General features: G+C 40.9%; 1 protein-coding gene across 6 annotated transcripts in view; it reads left to right on the top strand.

Annotated features, from left to right (window-relative positions):
• The window catches only part of LOC106807726 (prominin-1-A-like), a 31,937-nt gene extending 19,994 nt beyond the window's left edge, over positions 1-11,943 (top strand). For all 6 annotated transcript variants that reach the window (XM_014810165.1, XM_014810164.1, XM_014810160.1 and 3 more), the window contains 10 exons: positions 4,118-4,270; positions 4,538-4,639; positions 4,900-4,971; positions 5,344-5,394; positions 5,583-5,663; positions 5,857-5,925; positions 6,292-6,381; positions 7,193-7,311; positions 11,392-11,710; positions 11,857-11,943. In XM_014810165.1, the coding sequence (XP_014665651.1) occupies positions 4,118-4,270; positions 4,538-4,639; positions 4,900-4,971; positions 5,344-5,394; positions 5,583-5,663; positions 5,857-5,925; positions 6,292-6,381; positions 7,193-7,311; positions 11,392-11,710; positions 11,857-11,886 (1,086 nt within the window). In that variant the 3' untranslated portion in view covers positions 11,887-11,943. The remainder of the gene's footprint in view (positions 1-4,117; positions 4,271-4,537; positions 4,640-4,899; positions 4,972-5,343; positions 5,395-5,582; positions 5,664-5,856; positions 5,926-6,291; positions 6,382-7,192; positions 7,312-11,391; positions 11,711-11,856) is intronic.
• Positions 11,944-12,735: the final 792 nt, after the last annotated feature.

Genomic DNA, 12,735 nt, shown 5'->3' with positions numbered 1-12,735 from the left:
CAGATTTATATAATGTACAGTGATACAATTTGTTTAAAAAAAAAAAATTTGAGTTGGCCCCTTTTTGGCAGGTCGATCGGGTGAGGGCAAACAAACAATATTTTTATTATGGCCCCACCCCCACAAGCACACACGCATGTTGCAGGAATGCACACACACACAGGCATGCAAGCAAGCATGCACACAGACGCAGGCATGCACGCACACCGACATACACACATACATAATGTACACGGACACAAAAAGTGTTGCAGTTTGAACAAGGCTTATCAATTTTATCAGGTGTATTTGATGCAGCCTGGTTTTTGGGGGTGAATCGTAGGCAAAATCTAGAGCAGATATTGCACAGCTGTGAAAGTGTTATTGACGGAGGGCACGAAGAGGTGTGAGCAATAGCATGCATCTTTAAATTACACTGTACTAATGTATGCGTTGTGAGTTTTCTAGTTAATGTCATGTTATGGTCCCTTAAAAATAACTAGGTCCAATAGAATAATAAGAATAATAATCACAAAGTGAAACGTGATTTTTTAGTGATTTCAAAGATTGTAAATACTCTCAACAAAAAATTTATCACTGAACTTTTGCCAAACAGAGTTTTTGTTACAAGGATGAAATTAAAAACTCACTGAGACCGTGTGTCATTGGCCATTTGAAATTTTTTTCTTATAAAGAACAAACAGGGGCAGATCTAGGGGGGTGTCCAGGGAATCTGCCCCCCCTTCCTTTTAATTTCAAAGTGCCCTAAAAAATTCATCTCCATTTTTTTTAGGGTTAGTTTTTCTGATAAAGATTTACTTATATAAAATCTTAGAAATGGGCAAAGAAGGGTCCGGGGGATCGGATCTGATAAATTTGTGTGAATTTCAGAGGTGAATTTCACTGTAGGATGACTTAAAAGAATTTTCTGCTAAAAATTGAGAATTCCGTCTTGCATTCTTGACATCAAAATTACTGCTCAGATGCTCTCAGAATGAACCAATTTTTAAAAAATTCTTGGAGGAGGTCCCCGAAACTCCCCCTAAGTACCTTTGGCAGCTTTTTAATACACCAGAAAAATTAAGCAGGAAAAGGTGCCCTTTATTTCTTCCTGGACACCCCCCTTTCAAAAATCCTGGATCCGCCCCTGACAAATGACATTGTCATGATGCTGTGGGCAGCATGTATGATTGAATTTCCTGAAAGAAACAGAAAATTACTTGGTATGATAGAGATTTTCGCCATGAAGGGTGAACCGGAACGCTAGTTGTTCTAATAGTGTTACAATAAGAAATGTGATATCTACATGCTTATCCATTGTGTACCACTAAACATAATGTACATCTGTTTTCTGCATGTATTAACATTACCCATGTGTATGCCACATATTGTGATTGCAGTTGCATCAGGAGTAAATAATAAGCTTATTATTTATTCCTGGTTGTATCCTGTTTGTGCAGCACCCACTATATCATTGTCTTGCTCAGCGTCGTCATGTCAGTCTACATTCGGATGTACCACGTTAGTAGCAGCATGGACTTTTTCTTTGTATGTCACCCATGACCTTGTTGTCAACCCAATCATTTGTCTGGCTTTTTCAGCTGGGCAGCACCTGTTCAATCTTTGGCTGCGAGTATCTACGTGACTTCGTTCCCTCACGACCTTTAAATCAATCTGAACAGTTCAAGGTATTAGTCCAGCTAGCTCTTGCATCAGTAGTGACAAGTGTAATTGCATTGCTTAGTTGGCAGCACTACCAGGCAGTGATGTGGACACTGCTTGTAGCACGATCATTTACCGTTTCCACGCTTGGAGTTATATGCAGGTTACTGCATAACAACGTTCCGCTTTTCCATAATATGATCGTTGTCTTTGTATTTTGGTGTCTTCAGACACAGCAGGTGCTTGAGTAACAGTGTAACAAGTGTCCTATGTTAATGCTGGAGTATGTTTCTTCTAGAGTCACGCTGTGGATGTTATTAGTACCATATGTTATATTGTCTCTTTTCTGTGAACTCCCAATATTTGATTGTGTTTCATTATTCCTCTTGCACAGTGTTATCCGCAGGGTGCTCTTTTTGTAAGCAATGTGCATGTGGTAGATTAAATTGTGTTTCTCATGCGTTTTTGATTTAGCTGTTAGACATTTATGGAAATTTTAGTCTGATTAGCCACACGTTGTTATGTGTAGATCATTGATTACTACTTCACGGAGTATGGCAAGGAACCCATCTATGGCAGAAAAGATGTCCCAGTCACGTTTGAAGGCATCATAACGTGAGTACATGTTGAGTCTTGAAAAAGCCTTATTAGGAATTAAATAGTAAAAAATAGAGTAAAGCATTTGCAATAATTGACTTGTGCACATAGAGTTGAGTTATTAATAATACCAGCACGGTTGAGTAACAATTAACTTGGTTATTTATATTATTCTACCAACCGAATGAACTTATTCAATGACTATTGTATGAATCTGTGCTATGTGGGATTCATACAAAATATTGCTGTATTAAATAAATTTCAACTCTGGGTTAACTTTGTGACCAGCTTTTTTTTTTAAGTAGTTGCAGCCGTTCTGTTACATATTAATAACTACATATTTTTAACCATAAATATTCTTTGCTGAAATGTGAGTGCATCTTATTTGTCCATGCTTTTATATGCCTTAAAATATGGTAACCTTGGTAATGTGAGTATATTTACTTTTCTGTAGCCGATGCAACAACAACCAGAGCTTTTACGAGGTATTTAGGATCGACTATGTGCACAACATTACTGAGATGACAAGCCGATTCAAAGCTGTAAGCATTCTCGGTTGTTGAGGATTACTGTAACCTAGATTAGTTACTCGTTATCAGTATAAGCACTCAGACACAGGTATGCACACGCACTACATACACACAACCAGCGTTCGAAATTAGTGCTGACCCGGAGGCCCGAGGCCACCAAGTTTTTGTTTCGGCCACCATCTCTACGAAACTGCCGGTCCTCCTGACCAGCACTTTTTCCCCTCATATTACGCTGAAATACTACGGTTATCGCAATGGCTGTTTAGACAAACTTGTAAACGGGAGCGCATTCTAATACGCTCCGTTCCTGAGCGTAGACGGGGTATCCAAAACATCTAGAGCCGAGGGCATGAACTCCCTCAACGCATGATTCGCCACACGAACAAAACCTTGTGACAGTCTAAGAAATCGATTGCGGCATGACCCCAGTGTTTCTATGACCGCATAACAATAAGTTCATATGTCGCAGGGGTTATCGTGGGGAGTGAGGGCACGACCAGTGATACCTGACACGCACGTAATCAAAGCCGTTAACTGAATTCGTCACTTTTCTTTACATAGAAAGTGGACTATTTCTTATTCAGTTAGATATCTAGAAGTAATGTAAACTGTATCAAGATTCTATAGGCACTTGTAACTTTGCGGATATGCGGCAGTATTGATCTATGCATTGGGGTACCGTGGAATAGGGAGAAGAAAAACGAAAGTAAAACCTTTCCCACAAGCTCCCCCGACATTCCTAGAGCTTGAGATATATTATTCGACCAACTCTAAGTTACGCTGAGAGGGTCTATGTACCCCAGGGTACTGCCTGAACGTACCCTGGTACTATCTAATATGCCGAACCGTACCTCGCTTACTCCACTAACGAGTCTAGGGAGTCGCCTACGCCTACTCCCTAACCCTAACCCTAATCCTAACCCTAACCCTAATCCTAACCCTAACCATATCAAATAGTTACCAGGGTACGTTCTGGTATAAGGGACTGTACCCAGGGTACGTTCCGGCAGTACCCTGGGGGACATAGACCCTATGAGCCTAAGTTACATCCTGGTTACATGTATGCTGTTAATGCCAATGGTTATTTTTGTATACTATTTTGTTGCTCACTGCTAGTAAATCAGCGGACCACCAACTTTTGTGCAGGACCACCAACTTTCTGAAGTAGGTGGTCCTGCTGTCCACTAGATTTTCAGCCAAAATTCAAACCCTGCACACAACAGACATGCACGTCGACAATGTACGCGCACACTAACACGTTATATAATATTATATGTACTAGAATATAATATATATATATAATATATTAATGTAATGTATCTAATTAACATGCAATCACATATGTCTAGGAGAACGAAGTTAGCAAAGCTTTAGACCAGCTAGATGCATATGACTTCGACACGACTGCAGTGGAAGTCATGCCACACAGCACCAAACTCGAGCTGCGCCGCCTAGTGGAGCTCTGGCGAACTATTCTTGAGTTTGACCAGTACAGAGATGAGGTAGAGTGTGCTTGTTTAGTTTCCATGCATTGCAATTGATCTATCTGCCTAGGCAAGGCAACCACATTCCCTTGACTATTGTTCCTCGGTCGGTCAGGGTAGACTTAACGTGAATTGATAACTGATAGGAACTGATTGCTATGTAATAATACACTGACATGGCTGAAGTGTCTTATTTTTCCTGATGATAGCAGGTGTAATATACTGACGTTTAGGATTATAAATTATCGTAAGGAATCGATATAACTGTTGTTATTTCATTTGTAGTTGAGCAAGAGCGTTCTCCTGTCAGAGAGCACCAGTGTGGACACGTTCCTCAATAGTGTCCACAGTGTCGGTAGCGATACTCAAGATGAAGAAATCAACTTGGTATGTTTTTCGCATGTATATTGCAGCCGTTTCATCACCTCTTTGTTACCTCGTTAAAACTTCCCTGATTTAAGAGCTGATTTTAGACATTTTTGACAAGGACTGACACTCTGATAATAACTTGACAAAATACGTTTCTTTTGGAATAAATTTGAGTGAAAAAAATTGATATTGCAATCACTGGTTGGTCGGCGAGTTTTGACAGATGAGAATGTGTGCTTGAGGCTAATCCGGCTCTTGTCTGATTGTTTTCATTGCAGACACTTGAGATGATTGCTGAGCACATTGGGAAGCTGCAACGAGGCGTTGTCAAGGACATCACAGATGTCATGGTAATGTTCCCTCCCCGTTATGTTTTACACCGGTCGGGGCTGTATATATCACAATTACATCACAGCATGAGTACCGGTTTGACTTCGAGGAGCTTTCAGTAAAACTCTTTCTCCATTTGTAATTTGTTACGTGTACAAACAACAATAAATAATCTAATATTTAGTTAACCCTTTGTTATTGAAAACCGTTATAGAATAGCCACCTGACTATAAAGGATATTTGCTTTTCCATCAGTGGCATGTAGGCAGTAAACCCTCCTCTATAGAATGGGCAGTTCTATTGGAAATTCCCTTGAATGGTCCTTATGTGGAGGGTTGACTGTACAAAATATTCAGAATTGCCACTAATTTACTGCTGATGTTCTTATACAGAGAAGTATAAATGTCACCCTGGAGAAGCTTGTTGCTGATTCCACGTTAACGGTAAGATTTACTAATGCTGAACTGAAGTGTAATGCCAGCTGGCAGCATATTTTGTAAAAAGACAACCTTATACTGTACTAACGTTTTAGTACAATAATGGATAACAAAAATTATGATATCAGAAAACGTTTTGAAGGAAGGTAATAGTTATGTGAGGAAACACTTGTGACAAGCTTTTCTATTTGCAGGAGAAGGTGGAGAGCTTCATTGAGCAAGTAGAAACTGTAGAGAGAAAAGTAAAAACTGAGGGACCACAAATAGTAAGACAGGTAGGTGAGAAGGCATGGCAACAGGAGGTTCACCTATTAATCTTGTTCATTTCATGATTTATATATATCGTTCTTTAAATGAGTTGAAATATTTTAAATATTTATTTTTAGTTACTTCCTAGTTTTTTCACTAAGGGAAAAATTTTCATCTGCAGCTTGCTTCTAAAGCAAACCCTACTTCTATGTGTTTCAGGTTGTGACAAGTTGGGCAGAAGGTATTCTTGGACACTTTGAACGTTACCTGGTATATGTGGAGGAACAGGTATATTACATTCATGACATAATTTTAATTGGTTATATCAATAGGACAAGGTATACTACATTATTTTAATTGGTTATATCAATAGGACAAGGTATACTTCATTATTCTAATCGGTTATATCAATAGGACAAGGTATACTACATTATTCTAATTTGTTATATCAATAGGACAAGGTATACTACATTATTCTTATTGGTTATGGTAATAGTGCTCGAACTACTGCATTTCTGACCGTGTAGTTAGCAAAGTCTATTTTAATTCTGAAACATCGTACTAATGAAGGCTAAACCGCAGATGCCCTCCTCAGTTGGTGTCCAACGTGTAATTTGGATAGCGGTACTGTTTAAACACTAATTTTCCCCATAGGTGGCGCACAAGGTCGGTGCATGCGAACCAGTTAGTAAAGCCTTCAATGCCTCTGTGTTTTCCGTTTGTAAGGAAACTCTCTATCCACTGGTAAGCATTACTTAAATATTGCTATTTTGGACGCTTGACACGGTTTACTTAATCTTCCCACTGGAAATTGTAGGGATGTGAGTGATGCTTAGTGTACTTGTATACGTGTGTGTGTTCTGTTGGACGCTGAGTAGTGGGGCAAGGTCACGTGTTATCTGTCATCCTACCAAGTTCTGTCACAATATTAGCCAACTGCATTGCCCCCATTCCAGTTGTCACCTACTGCGTCACCATCCCAGCTGTCACTATTATAACTGCATTACCATCCATGCTGTCACTATTATAACTGCATCACCATCCATGCTGTCACTATTATAACTGTGTCACCATCCATGCTGTCACTATTATAACTGCGTCACCATCCATGCTGTCACTATTATAACTGCATCACCATCCATGCTGTCACTATAATAACTGTGTCACCATCCATACTGTCACTATTATAACTGCGTCACCATCCATGCTGTCATTATTATAACTGCATCACCAACCATGCTGTCACTATAATAACTGTGTCACCATCCATGCTGTCACTATTATAACTGCGTCACCATCCATGCTGTCACTATTATAACTGCGTCACCATCCATGCTGTCACTATTATAACTGCGTCACCATCCCGGCTGTCACTATTATAACTGCATCACCATCCATGCTGTCACCATTATAACTGTGTCACCATCCATGCTGTCACCATTATAACTGTGTCACCATCCATGCTGTCAATATTATAACTGTGTCACCACCCCCACTGTCCACCCTTTTCAATGTGGGCGACCACTGATATCACACCTGCATGATTGTTTCACAGAATGGTTTCTGGGCTGGACTGGGGATTTGCATGATCATGGTGATACCCAGCATCATTCTCTCTGTCAAGCTGGCAGGCCTCTACAGGAAAACACAGTCCTACACAGCCATCGACGAGCGGTAAGTAGACGCATGTAGACAGGAAGGAGAGACACTGCCAGGTCAGCAAACAGTCAGCAAATAGTTTGGAGATAATCAAGACGATGACTAGCTAAGCTACATGTTGCGATCTCGATATATTTTTTTTAGCGAGTGTGAAATTCCAAAGTGACAGTTAGAAAAAGGTGGACTCGTTCTGTGTGCTGTTGAAGCGCATGTTTTGAGTGGTCACTGTATTTAGGATTGGTTCCAAGTCATTTTGTTTGTTAGAATGAATTCATTCCCACACGAAATGAATCATTCGTTCATTTACTTGTGTTCTGATGATACATGCAGTTTAATTTCGTTTAGCAGTTGATAGCGTTCATTCAGAAAATAAGTTTACCTCAGTTAGATCCATAATCGAATAATAGTGCGATCGAAAATTTCGCCGTTGTAAGTAATTATAACTTATTATGTATCTAACTGAGATAAACTTATTTTTATGTGACATTGACTTGGCACTGATTAACACATCTAAGATGTATTTACTCTTCATAATACAGTCAATTCTCCAAATTACAAACGCCTTTGATAGCGAATTGCATGTTAAACTGGACGAGTTCAAAAGTCCCAACACCATGTAAGACAAGTAAGATGCCTCCATTCCCTATAAACCAAACTTCACAGAAAACTGAACTAAATGTATGGTCCCGACCGAAGGTGGTCGGTATAGGAAGAGTTGACTGTACCAGCCATGGGATATTGACAAGCTGGCTGGATTATGTTGAACAAGAAGTCTTTAAATGGCATAAGAAACAATGCTGGGGGGAGGGGGGGGTTGGGCGTAGGCCCCTAACTATTGTTATGGTGTCTGTAAGGCAAATGAATCTAGGCCAAAAAATGTGCATACTCGCAACCTTCCACTGCGGTGAACACCTTGACCTGTTGTATAGTGCACGCGGCTATCAGTGGTAGATTGTGAGACAGATGCCAGCGATCATAATGCAAACACTCTCCCGCTCATGTAGTGGGTCCAGGAATTAGTGGTTGTAGAACACCAAGCAAAAAGAGGGTCCATCATCGAAGCGTTTTCCCTCGCCATCGCTCGTTCGTTGTCCCCTAAAGTCGACCTGTTTTTGTGATTACTTGCAGAGATTCTGACACCTATCAGAATGTAGCTGACAATATTCTGCTGTCAGCGTGAGTAGCAGCCTCGCCCGTAGTAGGGCCATGATAAAAATATTGTTTGTTTGCCCACACCCGACCGACCCGTCAAAAAGGCGCCGACTCAAAATTTTTCTTTTTTTAATAAATTGTATCACTGTACATTATATAAATCTGTAGGCAATGCATTATAATTATGCACCAAGCAAAACAAACATTCAACATAAAAGGTATCTCCACACAAGCACACCCGAGCATGTAGACACCAAAAAAAAGCAGACCCTTTTTAGCCTGGGTCGGGTGAGGGCAAACAAAGATTTTTTTTTTATTGTGGCTTAGCTGTGTGTGCGTGCGTGCGTGTATGTATCTAGGGACGCATGCAGACGTACCTCCCCCTATGGCTTACACCCGCTGTTGCCTCGCTAGCCAAGAAGAGAAGTAACCATGTCGCGCTGCTGCATGAGTGTTTGTCACACGTGGGGAGCATGGTGTAGTAGTGTCAGCAGCTATTCTGTCACCTCGGGTCAAGGTCTCACAACGGTTCAGTGATGAGTGACCTCGGGCCAAGGTCGCACTGCGGTTCAGCGATGAGTGACCTCGTTCAAGGTCATGCTTGTAGTTGGAAGTGGACGTGACAGCTCCTTTTAGAAAATCGGAGAAATTTCACAGGAATTATTTTGCCTACAAAAAATACTTAAGGGGGGATGATAAATGAGATAATTAGAGGATTTCTCATGTTTTTACCAACCATTTTTCATATTTTTTCAACCGTTCTGATACTTACGGATACTCCTTGCATATAACACCAAGTGTATATAGTAAGGCTAACTTGATAGAACACATGCACAGCATACTTTCCACCAATATCTGCACTGGTCTGCATTCCAAATTAGATTGTTTACATATATATATATATATATGTCAGCAAACCTAGCGCGTGATTTTTGCTCTCGCGAGACCTGAACCCTGTCTCTACGTTACGTTAATTACCTTTGTGTACATTTCAAGATAATTACCAGTCGATAAATATTTGCGTCCCGTAACCACGTGCGCTCGTTTTGTCAGACCGTTTGAACATTCCATTATCGCAAACCTGATGATGGCAGGCACACGTTTGCTGTTCATTTACTCTGTTGTAGCTTATAACAGCACAAATTCGTGGTGATTGTTGCGCCAGAGTAATCGGTAAAAAGCCCGCTAATAGGTGAGACCGAATATGTCTACACTTATGCAGTTTTCCGATTTATTCATATAATAGTTAGTTTAATGTAGGAAAGGTGAGGGTGAAAAAAAAGACAAATAATTTGAAACCAAATATCTGGAAATGTTTGCACAAACTTGAGGGGGAAAAAAGGAAAAGGAAAAACCAGACAATCAAGAAGCAGTTATTGTGTGATTAATCGCATAATCTATGCAAAAAGTATCATTAGCACACAATGTCATGATTAGAATTATCGAAAAAAGGCTGAAGGATAAGGTCGACACATAGAAGTCACATAGCTCATGATGCAGCTAGATTGACTTACCTGGTATGAGTGTCATGGATTGATATCGTATCACTGAAGGCCTTTCTTTGATGTTAAAAGTGATTGCCGATTTTATAGATTACCAGGTATAGTCGATCAGCCGTGAACATGCAAAGCACAATATTATCATAATAATGTGAAAGGATCTACGCATATGGAGATAGCCAAGGTTGCAGGTTTTCGTTAATAATTCCAGCGTTTTCCTGAATTTGTGCGCCAGTCTGCACATGCCATGCATCTACGTGTGTAGAAGCAGCCTACACGTGCTCATGTAGTCATAGATGTTATATAGTATCAGGAGTAGATAAAGGGGGGGTCCCTTTATCTACTCCTGATAGTATATATAGTATGTTACCAAGCGCTGCTTTAGCTTTGCCGAGATATGTTGTTATAGTTGTGCACAGCACAGGGCTAGCTAGCTCTAGTACTATTATAGCCCGCGTACAGTTGCCGCAGGCCTGCAGCGCCTGTACGCGGGCTATAGTACTAGAGCTAAGGGCTAGCATACCCTACAGCCTTCATTGTCGCCCAGGCTGAGCTCTACCATTAGTGGCTATCCCGCTTGATTGTTCTCTGGTGTGCCCGCTCTTTCCCCACACCCATAAGCTGAGCCTAGTAATGGAAGTCCAATCAGGCCTTCACTTACGCTGAGAGGGTCTATGTCCCCCAGGGTACTGCCGGAACGTACACTGGGTACGGTCCGGTATACCGGAACGTACCCTGGTACCAGAGCATATAAATCAACGTGATTTATATGCTCTGCGGGTATTATCTAATATGCTGGACCGTACCTCGCCTACTCCACTAACGAGTCTAGGGAGTCGCCTACGCCTACTCCCTAACTCTAACCCTTACCCTAACCCTAACCCTAACCACATCAGATAGTTACCAGGGTACGTTCCGGTATACCGGACCGTACCCATGGTACGTTCTGGAAGTACCCTGGGGGACAAAAACCCTATGAGCTTCACTTACACACATCTGCATGCCCACACATACATTCCTGGCTGTTGGAATAACACTGTGGGCTTTTTTTCCTGTTGATAAGTGTAACAACTCGTATTTTCTTCATAAGTTGTTAAATTCGTTACCACACGGCGATTGTAACAGCTACTGGACATTTCGTATCTGTTCATTAGTTTACTAGTGCTGGTCATCGCCTACCTATTGATTGCTCACCTGTTGATATGTTTAATTTATTCGCCCTGGTCATTGCTTACCTATTGATTGTTCACCTGTTGATATGTTTAATTTATTCGCCCTGGTCATCGCTTACCTATTGATTGTTCACCTGGTGATTAGTTCACTAGCTCTGGTTTTCATCTACCAATTGAGATCTCAGCCATGAAGCTATAGTTTACTTATTACTAAATATGTTGATTGTTGATTAGCTCTGGTCCTCACCCACGCGTGTCTTTGTTACACACAGCATCGACAAGCACAACCGCAACGCTGCCCACCACCACTACTACGACAACAGCTCCGACTACTACGATGGCTACAGCGAACACCACAGCAGACGTTCGAGCCCCGGCCGCCGGCCGCCATTGGCAGCGACGGCGCATAACAGCAGCAGTCACCATGGCAACCGTTACTACAATGATCGCGACGAGGACGCCAGTACAGTGTGGGAGTACCAGCCGTACCACGGCAGCGCGGAGCCTGAATATGCAGAGTTGAACCGACCGCCACCCTACAACAGCTCCGCTAACAACTTCAACAGTGTGAGTGTGAGAGTGGGGTATGGGGTGAGTGTGGGGGTGGGGCACGGGGTGAGTGTGGGACCATGAGTGTTGACTAGCCTTAATTCTCATCATTTTACAGTCGAGCTGAGGCATTAGAATGCACTCACACAGGGGCACGTAATATTGAGGTGCATGTGTTTCCTTTTCAGGCCAAAGTAATGAGCTGCAAGAGAGACTAAGTGATGCCTGTGAGGTCAATGTGAGTAGCGACATGGAGAGAAGGTGCAGAGAAGAAGAAGAAGAAGTGCTTCAGGTGCTCAACGGTGCCCTGCCACGAGAGACGTTTCCTAGCTAATACGATATGTCATATCTATCTATTTTATACGTAAAGTTATATATACGTTATATAAAAGTTATATAAAGTTAAAAATATACGTGATGTATATATGAGTGTAAAGTTTTGTAAAAAAAAATATTTAGTCAAATCGTGATTTCTTATCAAAGTTTTTTTTGCACCAATTCGAGTGTGTCATACAGTGAGAAAATCAACATGGTGCTTACACTGTCCTGTTTAGGTAATTGCTATCACTGAAATGACAATAATAAGTATAAATTTGTGCATTTAAAAAAAGTTTGAAACGTGGTCATTACATTTGAAAATTTGAAATTGACATTAAGTGAAAAAAAGTGAATTGAATTAAAGAGCTGTGTTCGATAAAGTACTTTTCTGCTATCCACCATTGTCTGAATTTAATGTTCAGCTACATGCTATGATTTTTCTGGCCAGAATATTTTTATAAATGCAATTCTTGTTTAATTAAAGGCATAATAGGTCATTGATTATGCAATTTTAACGAATACTAGAGTAACTGGCACATTGTGTAGTTAATAAGTACATTACCTTATAGCCAAACGCGTATTAGTTTGTCCAATATCACTGCTAGTTACTAAGAAATGTCGAATTGAAATCCGTAAATCTGGTAATCTGGCGCCAACGCTAATTTGTTTGCCAAGCAATATACTAGCCTCGAAGTGGTTAGGTGACGTCACATGCTGCTACGAGTGTTGTGCAGAGAATTGCTTGTCCT

The sequence above is a fragment of the Priapulus caudatus genome, unplaced genomic scaffold (assembly GCF_000485595.1).
Source record: "Priapulus caudatus unplaced genomic scaffold, Priapulus_caudatus-5.0.1 Scaffold230, whole genome shotgun sequence".
Taxonomy (NCBI): Eukaryota; Metazoa; Priapulida; class Priapulimorpha; order Priapulimorphida; family Priapulidae; genus Priapulus; species Priapulus caudatus.
Note: the sequence above shows the minus strand (reverse complement) of the source record. Positions and strands in the feature narration are given on the sequence as shown.